This window comes from Macaca nemestrina, chromosome 18 (assembly GCF_043159975.1).
Source record: "Macaca nemestrina isolate mMacNem1 chromosome 18, mMacNem.hap1, whole genome shotgun sequence".
Taxonomy (NCBI): domain Eukaryota; kingdom Metazoa; phylum Chordata; class Mammalia; order Primates; family Cercopithecidae; genus Macaca; species Macaca nemestrina.
The window spans coordinates 73,935,673-73,956,672 of record NC_092142.1 but is presented as its reverse complement, the minus strand read 5'-3'; the positions used below and the strand labels follow the sequence as shown (position 1 = coordinate 73,956,672).

Sequence of the window (21,000 nt, the reverse complement as noted above, 5' to 3'; positions counted from 1 at the left end):
TCTGTCAGGTGATGCTAGAGTCAGGTTGGAATTTGGTATCTTATTGCTACAAAGAGTGTTTTGTGTCTTAAGATCAGAATGCCTTAAGATCTCTGTTTTAGTGTTAATGCTAGTCAGTTGTGTCTGAATTCTAAAGGGAGGAGGGGGATAATGAGGCATGTCCTAAACCCCTTCCCATCACAGCCTGAATTAATTTTTCAGGTTTACTTTGGAATGCCCTTGGCTGAGACGAAAGTCCATTCGGTCGGTTGGGAGGCTTAGAATTTTATTTTTGCCTTACAGTTTCCCTAAACGTCCAGTGAACCTCACTTCTCCTTTAGAAGTGTCATCCCTGGCGTCCACGAAAATGTCTGCAAGATCTGCAAGGGCCACCTTAAAGCCCATGCCACCTTAAGCAGGCCCCACCCCCGGCCTAGCCAATGGGCTGACAGCAGCCGCAGCTGCTGCCACAGTAGCTGACTGGTCACCCTGCCACCCAGCGCTCACACCCTCTGGCAGGTGCCTGGCTATGGCCCGACTGCTCCGGGCTGCAACCTGGGGGCTGTTCCCCTGGAGGGGCTACTGCTCCCAGAAGGCAAAGGTACCGGGAGAGAAGAGAAGTCCCCTGGAGGGATGAGGTGGGGAGCGGGGGAACAGGGGGTTCTGATCCCAAGTTTCCTGGGCTCTGTGATGCCCCAGCACCAAGTGACCTGACCTTGGGCAAAAGGGCACTGGGCTTACCCTGTGGCAAGTGTGGGTGTAGAGTGAGTGTAGAGATCAGCTGAGTCCCCACTGCTACCATGAGTGGGGCTGGGGGAGTCAAATGGATGCCCCTGGGTGGCTCTGGAATAAAACACACCTGTGGAAGAAGGCCCTGGAGGAAAGGATCTAGGTTCCAGGCCAGGCTCTGTCCTTAACTTGGCCTCCATTTCTCATCTGTAAAATGGGAAGAAACTGCTCCCCTCCCCAGCCCCCCACGAAGGGCTCCAGAAGCCCCAGCCAGGGCAGAGTGGGGAGGGGGCAGTGAAAGCTTTTCCTCCCTGTCATTCCCTTATCAAGCTCTGAGTCCCCTGTGGCGGGGGTGGTGCTTGGTTGGCCCTGGAGAAAGGAGGAAGTGAGGGACCTTTTCAGTCGGCTCAGGCTGGGCTGGCTATTGAAGGAACACTGCTGATAGCCTTTTTGGAGAGCGAATTCTGGTTTTGTATTTGGATGGCCGGGCACCTTGGCTCATGCCTGTAACCCCAGCGCTTTGGGAGGCCGAGGCAGGTGGATCGCTTGAGCCCAGGAGTTTGAAATCATCCTGGGCAACATAGTAAGACCCTGTTTTTATTAAAAAAGAAAACATTAAAAAAAATTGTGGTAGCGTTTTTTTTCTGAGGGGCAACTTTGACCCCAATGGCTGTGTTTGGAAAAGAGGCATTTCTGGAGAGTGGGTTTGTTTAAAGAGGGCCTACCTGGCAAGGATGTTGTCAGCCGGGGGTCGGCAGGGGAAGCTCCCTCCAGCCCCCAGCCCTCCACGCTGACACTGGGGCAGGGCTGTGGCCCCAGGTGTCTTTCGGGGGACCCTGGCAGTGTGTTTCTCCCCTGCAGGGCGAGCTCTGCAGGGACTTCGTAGAGGCTCTGAAGGCCGTGGTGGGCGGCTCCCACGTGTCCACTGCCACGGTGGTCCGAGAGCAGCACGGGCGCGATGAGTCGGTGCACAGGTATGGGAGGGCTCGCAGACCCCTCCCATCTTCTGGATTCAACCCCAGCTGAGAGCGAGGGTCCTGGATTGCGTTCCCCCTCACTCACCTGTTTTGGGGTGCTCTGGCATGTTTTCTGCCCCTCGTTCGCTGTAGCCTCAGGCCCTGCAACACCTCGGGACCAGAGGGTGCCACGCCCCCGTAAATCACTGAGGGTCTGGTTCTAGGTGCGAACCTCCCGATGCTGTGGTGTGGCCCCAGAACGTGGAGCAGGTCAGCCGGCTGGCAGCCCTGTGCTACCGCCAAGGTGTGCCCATTATCCCATTCGGCACCGGCACCGGGCTTGAGGGTGGCGTCTGCGCTGTGCAGGTACCGTGTGGCTCCCCTGCCCGCCTCGGGGCTGGTCCCCCACCTTGGCACACCTGTGGCTGCCTCCCCCGCCGCACACAGCTCCTTGGGTCTGCGCCCGCCCGCGGGCTGCCTGCTTCTGGGGGTCTGGTCTGGCTGCTGGGGGGACACCCGCGGGCTGTGACCCGGGGACGTGGCCAGGTCAGAGACCCAGGTATGCAGTGGTCTCAGCACCCGCTCCCACCAGGGCGGCGTCTGCATTAACCTGACGCATATGGACCGAATCCTGGAGCTGAACCTGGAGGACTTCTCCGTGGTGGTGGAGCCGGGCGTCACCCGCAAAGCTCTCAACCTCCACCTGCGGGATAGCGGCCTCTGGTTTCCCGTGGGTAGGACTCGCGAACCTTTCCTGGGGCCCTGAGGGCACGTTGGGAGCAGGGTTGTGTCTGGGGCTCAGGGGACCTTCCTCCCCCAGCCCGAGGGAAAGGACCTCCCGTTCTGAGGCTGCCTTCTCCTGTACGCCGCGCTCCAGACCCGGGTGCGGACGCCTCTCTCTGTGGCATGGCGGCCACCGGGGCGTCGGGCACCAACGCGGTCCGCTACGGCACCATGCGGGACAACGTGCTCAACCTGGAGGTGGTGCTGCCCGACGGGCGGCTGCTGCACACGGCGGGCCAAGGCCGGCATTTCCGGTGAGTGCCCTCTGCGGGGGCCCTGGCCCTGGGCACTGCTGGGGGGCTGCCCGGGCTGTGAAAGGCACCTCCTGCCGGCCTCCTGGTTTGGCAGGCTAGGCTTCCCCAGGCTCTGAAGCCCTGTCACTTGAGCCAAAGTGGATGGGAACAGGGTTTGCTCTCCCTGCGTGAGGCCGATTTGCTTTGTGGAGCAGAAAGAATTGGGCCAGGGAATCTGGGCCCGAGGGAGGCCAGCCCAGACCTCAGTGCCTGGGGTCGGTGTCCTGGGTTCCAGCTTGGGCTTCTGGCCAGAAATCCCTCATCACACAGCCTGGTACTCACCTTGCGTGTCCCTGGGACCTAGGAAGAGTGCAGCCGGCTACAACCTCACTGGGCTGTTCGTGGGCTCTGAGGGGACGCTGGGCCTCATCACAGCCACCACCCTGCGCCTGCACCCTGTCCCTGAGGCCATAGTGGCCGCCACGTGTGCGTTCCCCAGTGTCCAGGCTGCTGTGGACAGCACTGTACACATCCTCCAGGCTGCAGTGCCCGTAGCCCGCATTGGTGAGCTGAGGACGGGGCAGTCAGGGTGGGCTCCCTGGAAGAGGCCCCCTGGGAAGGCCAGGACTCACCTGGCCTGCCCTCTCCCTGGATCCAGAGTTCCTGGATGAAGTCATGATGGATGCCTGCAACAGGTACAGCAAGCTGAACTGCTCAGTGGCACCCACACTCTTCCTGGAGTTCCATGGCTCCCAGCAGGCACTGGAGGAGCAGCTGCAACGCACAGGTATGCTGGGGTGGAGTGGGGCAGCAGGGTGGGCTGCCTCAGCGACAGCCGGGTGTCAGCCTCCCTCCCCCAACTGCAGAGGAGATAGTCCAGCAGAACGGAGCCTCTGACTTCTCCTGGGCCAAGGCAGCCGAGGAGCGCAGCCAGCTTTGGACAGCACGGCACAATGCCTGGTACGCAGCCCTGGCCATGCGGCCAGGCTGCAAGGTGAGCTGGGACTGGGGTGCAGATGGGGCCCACAGCTCAGCCCACAAACCCTTTCCTCAGCCCACCACTCTACTGCACAGAGCAACAGTCCGAGCCTCAACAAGGGGGCTGGGCCTGGCTGAGCAGGTGCTAGAACCGGGGGCTGCAGGTCGCCCCACCCAGCTGTTCAGATACTGTCTACAGGGAAAGCACAGTTGTCTGCTAAGCCCTCAAAAGCCCTTCCTGTGAGCCAGGTCGTGGGAACAGTGTAGTGCTCTTGGGAGTTGTAAACGGAAGGAAGGCTTCGTGGAGGAAGAGATGATAGAGAGGGGGATGTTAGCCTAACCTGGGGAAGGGGAATCTCGGCTCCAGGCAGCTGTGCAAAGGCTTAGCAGCCTGGAGCTTGGCGGTGGGAGCCACAGGGGAGTGGGAACAGCCTCTACCGGGAGGTGTGGCAAGCACGCCTGGGCCATTTGTCTCCTGTGTTGTGCTGGGGGGAGGTGAGGGCTGAGGCCTAGAGAAGAGCAGGATTATTTCCTTGTGCGAGGCCAAGAGCTGAAGCCCAGTGCCCCCAGACCTGTCCTCAGCTTTGACCACGGTGACCCCATACCCCCAGGCAGGCAGGGGTAACTCACAGGCCACCCTCTGACCAGGGCTACTCCACGGACGTGTGTGTGCCCATCTCCCGGCTGCCGGAGATCCTGGTGCAGACCAAGGAGGATCTGAACGCCTCGGGACTCACAGGTTCTGCCCACCCTGCTGCTGGGGAGAGGTGGGGGGGTGTCGGGGCTGACCAGAGCCTGGGGCAGCAGGAGGCAAGAGGGAGGGTGAACAGTTCTGTCCTCTGGGCCTCCAGGAAGCATTGTCGGGCATGTGGGTGACGGCAACTTCCACTGCATCCTGCTGGTCAACCCTGATGACGCTGAGGAACTGGGTAGGGTCAAGGCTTTTGCAGAACAGCTGGGCAGGTAGGAGCAAAGTCAGGGAGGGGAATAGCTGAGGGCAGAGGGAAGGGGGCCCCATGAGGATGTCTCCTTCCCGCCCCCAGGCGGGCACTGGCCCTCCACGGAACGTGCACGGGGGAGCATGGCATCGGACTGGGCAAGCGGCAGCTGCTGCGGGAGGAGGTGGGCGCCGTGGGCGTGGAGACCATGCGGCAGCTCAAGGCTGTGCTAGACCCTCAAGGCCTCATGAACCCGGGCAAAGTGCTGTGAGGGGCTCTGAGCACTTAGCCCACAAGTTCCCAGACTACGGAGCCCCTGCTCTGGAACTTTTCTTCATGCCACGGCCCCTGCAAGGGAATAGACAGTAGCTGACGCAGTCTTGCTGCCAGTGAGTCCACTGTATCTGGGCCCAAGGTCAGAGTGCCCAGAGAGAAGCCTGAGCACCGTGCTACTCCCCGTCCTTCTGGCTGGCTCCAGGAGCCTTTGGTTCAGTAAACAACCCTGGGTGGTTCCCAGCAAAGCTGCTTCCTCTCTGCTCCTACGCATCCTGTCCTGGCTGGAAGAGACCATCTGGGTCCACTCAAGACTCTGATGACACTCCTCCCCTGAGGCCTCCCACTGCTGGGGTCCCAGGACCCTTCCCTCTTCACCTGGTGACAGGCACTCCTTTCCTGGTATGGGACGTGAGCTCCCGTGCCATGCTGGTAGGTCTTCTCCTTGGAGCCTCCCCCAAGAAATCTGGAATAAACCTGAAACCCACCTGCAGCGACCTGGAAGTCAGCAGGCAGCACTTCCTCCCCTCCAGCTCCAGGTTCTCTGTCCTTTGGCTAGTGACCCCTTTGTTTTGGGGCTGTCCTCTGACTTGTTATAGCCTGAGGAGGGGGGCGGTGCTCAGGGTTCGGAAAGGAACCCAGGTCCCTGTCCCAGCTACTCGGCCTCAGGCCTGAGGACCTGCCCACGGCATGTCACTTGGATGGACTCTCCAACTGGACCTGAACCAGGCCTCTGAACACACTGAATGTGTTCCTCAGCAGCTGCCACGTCTTCAGAAACAGAGATGAAACTATTTTTGCACCCACCTCTTCATGGGGTTATGTATCGTACCACCAGCTGTTTTGCCCTCAAGGTCTGTCCACCGGAGGCCCTGTCTTGGGCCAGAGCCTCAGTCTTTAGTCTTGAGATGTTGGCAGTTGTTCCCCCTAAGCCCACAGGAGGGCGCCCGACATCATGAAGCTCAGATACGCGGCATCTGCTCCAGGCAGCTGCGGCTCAGGACTCACTTCTGCCCCGGGCCTGCAGCTCTCAGCCCTGGGCAAACCTCCTCCTAGGGTCAGGGAAGGCCTGGCAGCCCAGAAGCCAAGCTAAGTCCTCCACCCCCGCAGATCCCAGGAACCTGTAGTGCTGTCTCATCTTCCAGGCCCCTCTAGTCTTCGGTCCCTTTTGGAAAGGGGCATGCCACACCCCATGCCCTCCCTGGCCTCCGCCCCTCTCCTCCTCCCATCAGCTGTTCGGTGCTCAGGCAGGCTGCTAGGCCTTAGGCAGAGGCAGCTGCAGTGAGACGCCTCAGTCCAACTTCAGTTCTCGGAACCCCCCCCCCCCGCTCCATGCTAACACTGGGCTCCCGCCGACAGCGGTGACACCGACCTGAGCCTGGAGGCCACTCTGTGACGTTTCTGTCCCGTGCTGCCCTGGTGGGGAGCAGAGACCGTGCCAAGGGCTGATTGGTGACAAATCTCAGCCCTCTCCCCAAACCACCCCAGCACACGTGTGCTCATCACCGAGACAGCCCTCTCGCCCCTCCCCTTCCAGCCAGCCAGCCAGTCACCCACTCCTCCAGGTGGGAATCCTGCAGCAGCTGGATAGGACTCTTCTTTGATGCGCCCTCCAGCGCCTGGCAACTAGGAGGCGCTCAGCAAATGACCATTTCCCACAATCTTTTATTAAGAAAAATTCCAAACATACAGAAAAGTTGAAAGAACAAGTACACTGTTCACTGAAATACCAGCCACTGCAGATTCAACAATGAACATTTTGGCCTTATTTGCTTTGTGTATTTTGGGGGGAACCATTTGGAATTAAACTACACATTTCTTGAAGACATTCACCTATATAATTCAGCATCTATCTCCTAAGAATGAGGACATTTTCCCATGAACTTCAGTACCTTTAAATGGCTGTTAGAGGAATGGTTGGTCTTTGTGAGGGGCTCATATCTAGGAACCTCATCAAAGTGTGCTAGGCCCTTAGCAGAGTGGGTAGAACCTGCTCGCCGGCTCCCTCACGTTCTCTCCCATCCCAGAAAGGCAGAGCAGGGGCAACACAGGATTCTGGAGAGCTGTCCGGACAGAGGATCACAAACATGAGCTCCACCTGGCAAGCTCAGACAGCCCCAATCCCACCCCCACACCAAAAGCAGGCAACCTGGGTCTCGATTCAGAGGACCCCGCAGCCGGCAGAGGGCTGCAGCGTGCCAGGTAGGACTGAAGTCGCTGGGGGTGGGGATGAGCACCAGCCCCTGGAGCCTGGAATAGCACCCGGCGTGGGCTACAGCCCTGCCCCACCCAACTCACAGCTGCTCGGCTCACCCGTGGCACTGCCAAAGCAGCAGGCTTAAGCCGCCAAGGTGGGCACATGGAAGCCTCCGTTTCCCGATCCAGGGCTCAGGCAAGGAGATCTCCTTCAGGGCTGGGCCCTGCCTTGCCAGCTTTGCTGGTGGAATTAAATATAGCACAGGGAGACACAGTTGCCAGGCAGAAGCAGGAGGTGCTGTGAATAGAACAGTGCCCTTTGTGGTGACAAAGCTATGGGGAGCCTGCTGTGCATGTGCCAGGACCTGCAGGGCAGCTCCCCCGGCCCCCACAGGGACCTCTGAGCTGCATGGTTTTGTCCCCACTTCACATGTGAAAAATCTGAAGTTCAGATGAAGTCGTTTCCCCAAGATCATTCTGCCAAGTAGGAGAGCCTGAATGCACAGTCTAGAGCCCACGTTCCTGCCGTCGACTCACAACAGCCCCAAGGTCTTCACCCCAGACGGGTCCCGCGCTGAGGCCCAGGCTCTGAACCACCGAGTCGTCTTTAGTGTTTCTCCGCTGGCCCTGGCTCACATTTGCCCACTGGCCTGTTGTGAATGCCCTTGCACACAGTAGGTGCCTCTGGAAGCATCTGATGGAGGGTGACTGCGGAGCCAGGGGCTGTGGCAGCAGGGGGGTGGTCCAGACATCAGGCGGGCCTGAGAAGGGTCAGAGCAGAGAGGCGGTGGAGTCATCTCCCTCCACAGCTTTCCTTCGCTGGCTCTGCAGGAGGCTCTGGAACGCTGCTCCGGGAGCCCGCGGGGCATGGGGACACAGGCCAGGCCTGCACTGCTGCTCCCTGCCCCGAGCTGCCCGCCCAGCCTGCATTTTGCCAACTTTTGTGAGCCTGAGCAGTTGGTTCTGGTTCAAGGGCTCTGAACTGGCACAGCCCCAAACCAGGGCCTCTTCCTGGGCCTCAATGAAGCATGCCCGTGAGTCAGCACTGAGATGCAAACTGAACAACAGGCAGGGCGAGTGGAACGTGGGATGGGGAGCAGAGGCTGGAAGGAGGGGGGCTGGGCCCACACCTGGAAGAACCCACATCCTTGCAGCCTCCAGTGGCTGCAACATCTTGGCCCCTGCAGATCTTTTCAGAGGTCCGGCACAATGACTCCACAGAGGAGGGCTGACTGGTTCCATGATGCTTAAGAGGTTAGGAAGCTTGTAGGAGGCACGCCTGACTTGCCACTCTCCCTCCACCCAGGCCTGTCTGAGGACCAATTCACACACCTGGAGCCCCGAGCAGCAGCCTGAAGGAATGCTAAGGAGGTAGGTGAGGGATTGGGGGGCAGGCCCCTGCCCCCATTTCTTGGTTGTATAACAACACCTCATTAAAATAAAATCACACAGTGTATCTTTTATTAGACATTTTAATACCATATCAAAACACCTTGACTAATGAAGAAAGCTTTTCTCCCAAGCTTTGAACATTTTTTTAAACATTTTATAAGTTTTTTTTTGTATTTTAATATATAAATACAGAAACCTATCTTGCATGGGCTGATGCCACGTGTGAACATCAATGGCTAAAATGTTCTCAAACATAGTGCCTGAAAACAGGGGTAGCTGTACATATTTCTTAGTAAGTCTTTTTTTGTTTAAGTTTTCTGGGAAAAAAAATCCACAAGGGCCTAAGAATAAAGTTCAGGCATTTTTGCAGGACACTTGTGATTGTTAAATCCTCTGAACTGACCGGAACCAGGAGGAAAGAAGGGAAAAAGAGATGGGATCAGTGGGAAGAAAGTTCTCGATGGGTTGTTTTTTGGCAATGAAGTCAAGATATTAGGGTCTCAAGGGGAGAAAAGAGCAAAAAACCAAGCCAGAAAAATAGAAGAAAAAAAACCAAACCCAAAGTAGACAAGTTGGTGGTGGAGAAGGCCAGTTGGGGCAGGGGAAGAGACTGCGTGCTCGCCCACCGTCAGAAGGCTGGCGGCGAGGGCGTGGCTGTGTTCGTCTGTCACTGAGTGGGTTATGGCTGGGCAGCAAACAGCAAGCTGTAAACATCACGAGGGAAAACACCAGTCGACACTAGACTTTTTTTTATATAATTTTTTTTTTTGTAAACACTTTAAAGACAGACCCACAATGCCTTTCAAAGATGAAAAAGAAAATGCCCTTTCCCTCCTGGGCTGAGGGGTGAGGGGAAGGATAGCAGTTGATTCATTCTTCTCTCAAACTTGCTCTCATCCAATTTGGAGTCCTCAGGGAGGAAGGGAGAACCATGATCTGGAAGTCAGTGCAGAAGGGGTGCCCTGTTCCCGCTGGTGTCCCAAGCTCAGCTCCGCCCCAGGGTCCGGTGGGCCTCCTCCCTGGAGCAGGGGCTCTCTGTCCCTGTGTGGACCGTAATAAATAAGTCGTGCTCCGTCGGGCCGAGGGCTGGCGGCTGCATCCCAGGGCAGCTGCATCCCGAGAGGGCAGGCGGGGCTGGGGCATCTACACAGGACCCCAGAAGCCAAACAGCACATGGGGAATGTGCAGCCATGCGCCTGGGCAGGTTCTACTCCCCTGCCTCACTCTCCCCCTGGCTCTTTCTTCTCCCCTTGTCATCAGTTTTTGAGGTGAAGGTAAAAAAAAAAAGCAAATGTCCCTGATTTGTCTGACATCATCAGCTGTTCTGGGAGAGTTTACTTGGAATAAATAAAATAAACCTAACAAAAGAAAACAAAAACAAGACAGAGAGAAAGGGAGGGGAAGAAGAGAGGCCCCAAAACCTTTGGCTGTGAGATGGAGTTCGGCTTTTGGTTTTTATGGGGGTTTTGTCTACTTGTTTGCCAGAAAAAGGAAAATGCCAGCCCAGAACTTGGAAGGGACAGGTGAGATGGGGGTCAGGGGTGGATGGCTGGCAGCAAGCGGGGTACCCTTGGGGAAGAAATGGGGAGGCCAGACCCAGCGGTGAGCCAGAGCGATGTGTGGAGTCAGCACCCAGTGCTGTGGGATGGAGGGATCGAGATCGAGTCTGGCCTGGAGGCCTCAGATTCATCTGGAAGCGGCATGGGAAGAAGCAGTGGTCAAATGATCGCTGACAAGCACTTTGTAGGGAACAATGCACCGCTGCCCATGGCTGTCTGTTTAGTAAGTGCAATGTCCTTATGGCAACAGGGAGTGAGATTATCCCCGTTACCAGAGAAGAGGCAGAGACTCAGAGCTCAGCGAGGATGAGACCATGCCAGGCACAAACCCAGCGCTCAGGCTCCTTTTCCTGCCCGTGCACATTCCCAGGGGATATTCCTGAACTTTCCTTAGGAATGTAGAATGTACTGGTCTCTTCCCCAGCTGATCCTAACTCTTCTGAGCCTGTTCTTCATAACTGCCCATGTTGATTTGTATCTCTTGTCCTTCCCAGGGAAAATCATTTCCAGATGACTAATTGATAAGGTTCTCCTTCCCTCTGCTCCTGCTTTCTTCTCAGTGGCATAAGGGCAGCCCTGCTCCCTAAACTGCATGCCCCCAAAGTGACCTGACCCCAAGCCTTGAGCCGGGAGCACCCCCAAACGCGGGCTCACCTTTGAGAGGAGTCAGCAAGCAAGCCCGCAGGTCAGTCCGCAGGGTGTTCCGGACAAGATCTGTTCACTTCAAACCACGAGTCTATGCAGCTGGGGGGAGGGGGCCGCAAGGGAAACCACATTACCTGCTGCCCAGGCTGCTTTGAAGGGGCTCTTTCAAAGGGCCAGATTCCTGAGCAGGAGCTTCCTAAGTCTCTTCTGAAAGGACCCCAGAGAAACACAATCATGTCCCCAGATATGGCTACTTTCTGAAGCACGAAGAAGGGAGAACACCAAGATTAGTCTTGGCCCAGCCAGAGGCAGTGGTGGTGGGTACTGGCTCAGGGGGATCTGGTGCTGTAGGAAGGGGGAGAGTGGCCTTGAGAAGGACCAAAGCTTTCTGTGCACAGGGCCCAGGAGGATGGCAGCAGCCACCAGTGAGGTGAGAGCGGTGGACCCCGCAGGGCAGCTGGTCAGCTGTCTCTAAGACTCCAAGGGCAGGGAAGTGGGAACAATGGCACGGCAGAAGGGCCATGGCTCTGGGCGCCAGGGTCCTGAAAGAGCTCCTTCCTGGGTCAAAAGAACAGCTGTGAGGCTCCCTCCCAGTGGGTGACCTCTTAGGAGAGCCCCAAGCTCTACCCTGCTCAGCCATGATCAGCTGATAGCAGCACCTAGTCCTTACTGCAAGAGGCAGGAGGGGAGTCAGACCAGAGACAGTCAGCCCTGGTGTCCAGTGTTTACAGAGAAAGGCCCTCTGCATCAAAGAGGGAACAGAGATTGCCCCAAGACAGCTTCCTGATTTGTAAACCAACATCTGGGCATTTTCAAAGACAGGAACCAGACAGATAATTTGCATAATTCTCCCTGAGAGTCAAAGATTTCCTTTTCTGGTTCTGGTTAGTGCCTCCCTGGGACACAAGCAAGGCTCCGTGCTGGGAGCTAGACCAAGAATCTCTCCCAGGCCAGCCTTGAGCCTCCTCTGCACCAGCCATGCCGCGTGTCGTGCCTGGTTGTCATCCTGTGCAGCAGTGGCCCTGAGAGTCAGGCTTTGAAAGACCTGAGTGTCAGGAAGAAGCTCTGGGCTCAAGGATTCAGCAGGTGCTGGCGACAGGCAGCACAGTGTCCTCCTCTCTTGGGCAAGAGGATGCCTTCCTTCTGGCTGGAAACAAGGACCAGGCTCACACTGGAGCCTGAGGGTGAATCTGGGCCTGCTACTTACAACTGCTCCCAGTGCTGTGGCCCCACAGGAAAATGGCTCTTCCTGCCTCCTGGCCCTCTAGGGAGAAGGTCAGTGCAAGGCAGTGGGCACACCCTCCGCCTGGCCTTCCTCGCACAGATTGATGTTCTCCCCCCGTGGAGCAGAGGGCCCGTAGAAGAAGAAGAGGCAGGGAGACAGACGGAGAACCAACCTGCCCGGTGGCATCCTAAGCTCCTCCAACCTGTGAGGCTCCACAGGCCTCCCCATCAGCTCCCACCACCTGAGTCCTCAAACCAGAGCACACCTCTGGCAACTCAGCTCTGCCCTGCGCTTGGGATGCTCGCACCTTCCCGCCGGCACAGTGGACACCTGTCTGACAGCCTCTGCTCTTACCCACTCGGAGCCAGAGGTTGGGGGAGAGATCATCCCATAACCAAAGGAAACAGAATGGCTGGAGATGGGGGTCTGCCCCTCTGGGAGGTGGGGTGCACTGAGCTACCCTGCCAAACTCTCCTACCTTTTGTGATAGATGCACAGGCAGGGCAGCCTGGCTATCGTGTCCCCCTGCAGCAGCTCCTCCAGGCAGATCACACACTCACCCGCATCTTTAGTCAGCACATCATCTGCAAGGGGGACAGGGGAGAGTGCAAGAGGGTTAGTCACCAGTGGACAGGTGGCACGGGGCAGGTGACAGCCTAGGAACTAGGGAACTGCTAAGCTGCCCCAAGCTGTGCTCGGCTCTGCAGGGGACACAGAAACCCAAGAGGGACCTTGACTCTCACCATGGAGATAGATAATGCGTGGACACCACATGTTAATTACCCAAAGACAAAATGGGATTAATCCCAACACGCAATTAACCAAAAGCCTAGGTGACAGTGGACAAAAAAGGCTTGGAGAAGGGTAGACACGAAGCAGGGGCAACATGAGGCAAGCTGTTTCCCTCCACAGATGCTTTCCCTAAACACACACGCAGCTGGTGCGCTGATGTCTGGTTTAGAAAAATATGGTAATGGAGAGAGTGGTAGGAGGCAAGAATGAGAGGAAGAAACTGGTCCCCAAGAAAATCCTTGTGCATGGAGGTTCACAGCAGCGTTGTTCACAACAGCCCAAAGGTGGAAACAACCCAGTGTCTACCAGCTGTGCAACGGATCCACAGAGATGATGTATCCAGACGATGGACTACTACTCAGTCAGGAAAAGGAAGAACTGCCACATGCTACAACATGGATAAATGTCAAAAATATTACATAAAGTAAAAGAAACCACCTATTGTATGAACCCACTCATATGAAATGTCCAGAATAGATACATTCATAGAGAGAAAGGAGATTGGGATTGGGGACGGGGGAAACGGGGAGTGACTACTTAATGGGGAAGGGGTTTTCTTTCCCCCACCCTTTTATTTGAGGTGGAGTCTCACTTTGTCGCCCAGGCTGCAGTGTAGTGGCACTATCTCGGCTCACTGCAACCCCCGCCTCCTGGGTTCAAGTGATTCTCCTGTCTCAGCCTCCCAAGTACCTGGGATTACAGGCGCCCACCACTACGTCTGGCTCATTTTTGTATTTTTAGTAGAGATGGCTTTCACCATGTTGGCCGGGCTGGTCTTGAACTTCTGACCTTGTGATCTGCCCACCTTGGCCTCTCAAAGTGCTGGGATTAAGGCATGAGCCACCACGCCCGACCCATTTTTCCCCTTTTAAAAACTTTTTGTGGTAAGACTAACATATGCTGTATCCTCTTAATAAATCTTCAAGTATACAATACAGTATTGTCAACTGTAGGCACTATGTTGTACGGGAGATGTCTAGAACTTACTCATCAACATAACTAAAATGTTACACCCATTAATGCACCACTCCCCTCCCCCTCGCCCAGCCCCTGGCCGCCACTCGTTTTCTCCTCTCTGCTTCTGTGAGTTTGACTATTTTAGCTACCTCATATAAGTGGGATCACATCAGAGGTTCTCTTGTGGGGCAATGAAGTGTTTGGAACCAGATAAAGATGGGGGTTGTGAATGTCCTAAATGCTATTAAATTGCACATATAAAAATGGTTAATTTTATGGTGAATTTCATCTCAATGTTTAAAAAGAAAGAAACAAAAATGACCCTGCTCACCATCCCAAAAAGAAGAAATGGAAGGAAGCTCCTTGCACCTGTGGGAACCCAGTGGTTTTTATTAAGTCCTATGACATTCTGCGTGCCGGCGACAGTGAATAGTCGTGATCTTGGGATTCAAGCAGCTCACAGACTAGTAGGGATGCCGAACGAGGAGACCAAAAGGCACAGCGTGAGGACTTCCAGGACATCTTCTGACACGCAGGCCCAGGGGCCAGGGTATGGAGAAAGAGGCCTCAACAGGCTGTTCCAGGAAGGCTTTGGAGAAGGTTGAGGATGGATGATGCTGGGGTGGTGACGGGAGATTCTGGGCACAGGGAACAGCCTTGTGTTCTGCTGTGGTGACTGCAAGGAGTGCGCAGCAGCCCTGCGTGTGCCGATGGGGGCAGTGGGGCAAACAGCAGGTGCCTGCACTAAGGGAGGGTGCCCAGAAGGAAAGCATGAGAAGGAAGGGATGGATTCTGAGTTGGGTGGGAGGAGGCCTGGCCAGCTGATGGAGACCTCCAGGAGGCTGCTGAAGCCTAGAGCTGAGGTTTGGAACAGAGACATGGGTGCCAGGCATGGATGTGGGATAAAGAGGCAGTCCGGGGAGAAAGTTCAGACCAAAATCCAAAGAAGGCAGAAGACAAACCCAGGCTGACATGAGAATTTGAAGGGCAGGTGAAAGAGGCGGCGTGAACAAAAGGCGACCCAGAAGTTCTCCACGCCACAGGGGAAATATCAGGAGAGCAGTGTCTCGGCTGTGAAGAAGGCAGAGCTTGTGGCAGGATCCCTTCTCCATCACTAAAGGAGCTTAACTGTCCCGAACACTGCCAATGACAAACACGTGTGCATGTTTTCCTTTGAGCCTCACCATATTCCAAGCTGGGCAGGTCACCCGGTGTTATTCTCATTTTGCGAATGAGGATCCGGAAGCCCAAGGAAGTCACACACCTCATGAGAGGGTTCGCAGATGGTGGGGCTGGGACTGGGACCCTCTGCTTGAGAGGCCTTCTCATTGCTGTTTCTTTGTGTTCTCTTATTATTTCGGTGGAAAGGCAAACACCTGGGGCCCATAAAATGAAGATTCTTCAAGGCCCAGAAGCCTATGGCTTCCACTCCTCAAAGCCCCCTACCAGGAACCCCAAGGAAAAAGCATAAAATGGAACCGATTCGATCTTTAAGTCCCCAGGCACATGAGTTGCGAGAGAAGTCACTCGCTTCCTGGCCACCAGGACAACTTGTGGTCATTTTCTGTCTGGAACACCTGGCTAGCCTGAGGGCCCGCCTGAAAGGGCGACACAAACTGAGAAGGGAGATGGCACAGAGTCTGCTGCTGGAGTGTCTGTCCCCTCAGACTCCAAACATGGCAAGTAGTGGATGAACACATGGGCGTGATCCCCCTGCTTGAAAGCACTAGCTACCATACATATTCAAATGCGTGTGTAGGCACAGATCAAAGTCTGGAAGGATGCACACACTTTCATAGTGGTAGAGGAAAGGAGGACCTGGAGAAAAATCCTTTTATGTACTTCTGTAGTGTTCGAATGTGCACTACTTTATTTTTTTCTATTTTTTTTTTTTTTTTTGAGACGGAGTCTTGCTCTGTCACCCAGGCTGGAATGCAGTGGTGCGATCTCGGCTCACTGCAAGCTCTGCCTCCCGGGTTCACGCCATTCTCCTGCCTAAGCCTCCCAAATAGCTGGTATTACAGGCGCCCGCCACCACGCCCGGCTAATTATTTGTATTTTTGGTAGAGACGGGGTTTCACCGTGTTAGCCAGGATGGTCTCAATCTCCTGACCTCGTGATCCACCCGCCTCGGCCTCCCAACGTGCTGGGATTACAGGTGTGAGCCACTGCGCCCGGCCTCGAATGTGCACTACTTTAGTTAAAAACCCCGACAGGGAAGCATACTGGTGTTTGCATTTTACTATGAAATGCATCAGAAGGATAAGATGGGTTGGTGGATGGATAAACGGGTCTAGTACACTGCAGACTCCAGGTGGTGCCTGTGTTGTGTAACAGGGGTGTTCTCGTTTTTTTTGAGACGGAGTCTCGCTCTGTCGCCCAGGCTGGAGTGCAGTGGCCGGATCTCAGCTCACTGCAAGCTCTGTCTCCCGGGTTCAAGCGTTTCTCCTGCCTCAACCACCTGAGTACCTGGGACTACAGGTGTGCGCCACCATGCCCGGGTAATTTTTGTATTTTTAGTACAGACGGGGTTTCACCATGTTGGCCAGGATGGTCTTGATCTCTTGACCTCATGACCCACCTACCTTGGCCTCCCAAAGTGCTGGGATTACAGGTGTGAGCCATCATGCCCCAGCAATAGGGGTGTTCTTTACACACTTTCAACTTTGCTGTACACCGGGTGCAGTGGTTCACGCCTGTAATCACAGCATTCTGGGACGCTGAGGCAGATGGATCACCTGAAGTCAGGAGTTTGAGACCAGTGCGGCCAACATGGTGAAAGCCTGTCTCTACCAAAAAAACAAAAATTAGGCAGGCATGGTGGCACGCACCTGTAGTCCCAGCTACTTGGGAGGCTGAGGCAGGAGAATCATTTGAACATGGGAGGCAGAGGTTGCAGTGAGCCAAGACTGTGCCACTGCACTCCAGCCTGGGTGACAGAATGAGACTGTCTCAAAAAACATAAAAACTTTGCTGTGTGTTTGACATTCTTCATAATAAAACAGAGGGAAAAACCTCAACATAGATGGGAGGAAAAACGGCATAGCTTAGTGAGGACAGAGTCATCCTGCTGACATTCTTGGACCTGTATTCCCTACTCTCTTTGTCTTGGGCACCTCATCTATGACATGAGTGTATGGGCTACAGCCCTTAGTTTCCTCTAAAGCATTCCTTCCCCTCCATACTTAAGGAGGATTTCCTGGGAACACAGCAATTACTGATTCCGAAGTAGTTTCCCTTTGCATTTTCTCCTACTGATTAGTAACTCCACTGTGAACCGAAGGGACTAGCTAGAATTATCTGCGTCCCATACAGCTTCCCACACCAGGTGTATTCTCTCCCCATCTGTGTCAGCTCCAGGAGGGCACAGGCGGTCTCCCTCATCGCCCCGCAGGAGGTGATGGATTCAGGGAAGGGACAGGCAGGTATGAGGATAAGGCTTAGGCGCTGTATAACAAGACTGTACTTCACTCTCCTTTCTTTTTGCACTGAACCTCACTGGTGGAAAGGGAAGGGGAAGGGGAAGGGGAAAGGCAGGGGGCACGAGGGCGATTCTTCTTGTCCTGGGACAGAAGGCCTGTGCACTAAAGGACTCGGACTTGAGCACAGGAAGGTTAGAGGCAGCTTTTCCTCACCACTCCACAGGCGGTTTTATGCAGTGCAGTGTTGTGCCTTACCAGCTGGCCTGAGTCTGCGGCACTGGTGGGAAGAACTAAAATGTGCAGGCACCCCATGCAGGCTGGCACATGGCAGGGAGCACATTTCACTGGGACCAAGAGCCACTGGCTGCAAAAGGCCACCTGGAGGTTCCTGGCAATAGGGAGGAGTCGTGGGCTTCCACTCAGACTGCATGGGGAAGCCAGCAGTGCCCACACAGAGCCCAGTGCCCAGGGAGCAGCATTCTTCCATGGCAGAAGGCAGGAGGCACACAAACCCAGCAAGAGGTTGGAGTGGGCCGAGTACAACTTCCTGTCCCCACCCCTGGGGCTGTGGGAGTTAGTGGCCTCCGGATGTCCCTGGGATCCTAGCAGGGAAGTGGAAATGGCTGAAGCTGATGCTTGACTATCAACTGGTTCCTACAAGACTTCCAGACGCATCTGACGCGAACCTGCTGCCCGCAGTCAGAGAAAAGCCATGGCGGTGGCCTTGCAGCACAAAACCCAGGCTCCTGGCCCACACAAACTGAGACTCTGTGGCAGATGGAGTCAAATGTCCCCTGGTATCTCCAGGCCCCCAGAGAAGGAGTTCAACAAATGCTGCCGGATGGTCATGCGCGGTGGCTCACACCTGAAATCCCAGCACTTTGGGAGGCTGAGGCGGGTGGATCACAAGGTCAGGAGATCGAGATCATCCTGGCTAATACGGTGAAACCCCGTTGCTACTAAAAAATACAAAAAAAAAATTAGTCGGGCGTGGTGGCGGGTACCTGTAGTCCCAGCTACTCGGGAGGCTGAGGTAGAAGAATGGCGTGAACCCGGGAGGCAGAGCTTGCAGTGAGCCGAGATTGCACCACTGCACTCCAGCCTGGGTGACTGAGCGAGACTGTGTCTCAAAAAAATAAAAAATTTAAAAAAAAAATTAAACAAACAAACAAAAAACCAAATGCTGCCGGATAAGAACACAGGAACAAAGCCAAACGTTCTGCCATTTGGGTTCTGCCCTTTTCTTACTAGCTCTCAAGCACCTCCCAAGTTTCCTGACACCACTGTACAACACCAGCCAATGTCACTGCCCAAGGGGGAGCTTGGAAGTGTGTTTGGCCTGGCCGGGGATGGTGCCAGTGCCTGTCCCTCTAACCAGACCAGCGAACCAAACCAGAATGGCAGGCACAGCCCTAGAGCCAAAACAGGAGGGAGGGATGATGCCTGTGATGGGCTGGGGGTGGGAGGCGGTGGCATCTTCTGCTCCCTCCTTGGGATCCAGGCACGGTGCTTCTGACAGCTGCTATTTGTCAAAGCAAAGATATCCAGGAGGAGGAGAAAAACAGTCTTACTTCTCTGAGCCAGCTATATGCAGGTAACTCCCCAGACACACAGATCATGACTCCTAAAACCCCTGTGGGGATCTCCGGATAAGCTCATGCAGCTGCTAAGTGTTGATGACTCCCAAGCCCAAGTTTCTGCCACCCAGTGACCGGCCCCTTTTCCTTAAAAGACCAGTCCATAAGGGTGTCTTCCCTCAGGGCTGGAAAACACCACCCATCTCACAGGCACTTCACTCACATCTCCCCCTTTCTGTGAAGTGTGTGCAGGGGGCCCAAGGTGGATGCAGGAACCTGGTCACTGAGTGAACAGACCAGACAGGACAGACACACACCTGCCCTCCACCACGCCAGGCTTGAGTGTCCTGCGGAGAGCTCTGGCAACACATCCTCAAGAGACTCTGGAGCTGCTAGAAGTATGGAGGGATGAGGCTCACACAGCTGCAGACACAGGTCTGCGCCTGGCTGGGAGGGAAAGCTCGTGCAGCTCCGAGGCAGCAGCTGAATGCAGGAACATACCTCTCCATCTCCACTTGGGCCTGGTGGACATTACGGGCCCACAGAGAAGGAAGGTGGGAGTCAGAGGGGAAACCCCTAGCAAATGACGCAGAGGCTCAGGTTCCGCCCTCTGGCCTCATTTCCAGCCTAGGTTCGGTGGAGTGCCTGGTCCTGCCGCCTCTTCAGCATGCAGAGCTGCTGGCCCAGTCTGCCAAGGACAGGACAGGGCAGTGCCACCCATGCCAGGCCTTGTCAGCTCCCCTTTTGGGAAATCTGGGGGGCTGTGCTCTTCAGGCAACGGGGTGACCTTGAGCAGAGAGCATGGCCTACTAGCAGCGGCCCATCCAACTCCCCAGGCCTTTGAAGTGCAATACAATTGTTTTGGTGAGCTAGGTCACCCGCAATGAGGATAGTGGGGACAGCCAACTAAAGCTCAGGCCTGGAGTGCTTCATACTTTCCTACTGAGGCCACCACAGCTCCCTCCCACAGTCCCCTTTCCTGTAGCCACCTGTTTCTGGTTTCCCCACTTGTGTCAGGGCCCTGCAGGCCTGCCCTCATGGCTTTCGCCCCTCATGCACCTAGCAGTGGCCAGTCTGGCGGTTGGTGCAGCTGGTCAGCAACAACTGGACACCTTGGGTGAGCGGTCGCCTGCCCCTCCCTGCCCTCCTGTAGGAGAAGTAACAGGACAGACACCTCCGCAGTCTGACTCCAGCCTGTCCAGCCTGATTCCAGCCCGTATAGCATCTAACAATGGCTCTGGGCAGTGCCCCAAGCAAGGCTGGGCAAACTCCTCAGCCAGCACCCAGTCTCCCCAGGCAGGGAAAGGGGAGGGCGCTTTCATCCTGACCACAGGGTCTCTGAGAGGAGGAGACACGGGACAAAGAAGTGCCTGCAGGCACAGGGCAGGCTACAGCCGGAGCCATTTCTGCTTTTCCAGGAAGCCAGATCCTCTCACATTTTTATTTTATATTTTATTTTTTGAGACAGGGTCAAACTCTGCTGCCTAGGCTGGAGTGCAGTGGCGTGATCAAGCCCGCTGCTGCCTCGATCTCCTGGGCTCAAGTGGTCCTCTCACCTCGGCCTCCTGAGTAGCTGGGACTATAGGCGCTTGCCACCATGTCAGACAAAATTTTTATTTTTAGTAAATGGGGTCTCACTATGTTGCCCAGGCTGGTTTCAAATTCCTGAGCTCAAGCAAGCTTGGCTTCCCAAAGTGTTGGGATGACAGGCGTGAGCCACTGCACCCGGCCTCCTTTGACTTTAAAAGATAGCTTGTGTGACATTTAGCATCTCAAGAGCCTTGAAGATGGGGGCAATGGCCTTTGGCAGAGGGGAGGAAGAGGGCATCATGACTTAAGAAGCTGGGCATGGGCTTCCGCCCCCCAGAACACAGCTGAAGGGAGCTCTCCTTGGTGCTGCTGGCAAATGAACCTGCCGCCCCCCAGATTCTCCCTAGGCCGAGGACCCCTAAGCTTTCAGTTAACAGCGGGTCATCTGCACGACTCCACAGGATTACGATGCTCTTCCATTCAGAGCATCGTCAGTCAGACCCCCATCTCCACGCTTGTTCTGCTAGCCCAGAGACTCAGGGTAAAAATGTGAGTGCGTATTCTTTAGGGCACGGTCCCTCACTCTCAGAGTCACAAACAGAGATGTTAGAAAGGGAGAGAAATTAAAAGACCCATTCGGGTTGATCCATCTTACCCACAAAAAAGAACCAACAAACCCCCTCCCTTCTATACATTATCCTCACCTTCCAGGAAGGCACTTAGGAGGACAGGGGTTTAACGTTCAGTGCTCTGGGGTCGACGGACTGCCCTTCCCTGCCCCTCCAGCAGGGGCTCAGCACATTCCCAAACCTCCCCAGCCAGGTGCCTGTCCTCAG

At 55.5% G+C, this 21,000-nt stretch overlaps 2 protein-coding genes across 6 annotated transcripts in view; one reads left to right on the top strand and one right to left on the bottom strand.

The window, feature by feature from the left end:
- Nucleotides 1–442: 442 nt before the first annotated feature.
- Nucleotides 443–6,693, top strand: LOC105491279 (lactate dehydrogenase D). Of its 3 annotated transcripts, none has more exons than XM_011757510.2 (11): nt 443–580; nt 1,570–1,682; nt 1,889–2,030; nt 2,257–2,398; nt 2,542–2,701; nt 3,045–3,244; nt 3,339–3,467; nt 3,547–3,674; nt 4,307–4,397; nt 4,510–4,621; nt 4,702–6,693. In XM_011757510.2, exons 1-11 carry the CDS (start codon nt 509–511, stop codon nt 4,865–4,867), a joined length of 1,455 nt encoding a protein of 484 aa, XP_011755812.2. In that variant the 5' UTR covers nt 443–508; the 3' UTR covers nt 4,868–6,693. The 3 variants fall into 3 exon arrangements, with proteins under 3 accessions (XP_011755812.2, XP_011755811.2, XP_070941059.1); XM_011757509.2 differs by having other exon boundaries at nt 2,485–2,701; XM_071084958.1 differs by having other exon boundaries at nt 444–580; nt 1,889–1,968; nt 2,485–2,701.
- LOC105491280 (zinc and ring finger 1) overlaps nt 6,517–21,000 on the bottom strand; it is a 112,532-nt gene continuing 98,048 nt past the window's right edge. Inside the window, exons 3-5 of one of the 3 annotated variants that reach the window (XM_011757512.3) lie at nt 12,365–12,470; nt 10,671–10,760; nt 6,517–9,498 (exon numbers count right to left, since the gene is read on the bottom strand). In XM_011757512.3, coding sequence (XP_011755814.1) covers nt 10,703–10,760; nt 12,365–12,470 — 164 coding nt within the window. In that variant the 3' untranslated portion in view covers nt 6,517–9,498; nt 10,671–10,702. The remainder of the gene's footprint in view (nt 9,499–10,670; nt 10,761–12,364; nt 12,471–21,000) is intronic. The other 2 variants (XM_011757514.3, XM_011757513.3) reach the window with 2 other exon arrangements.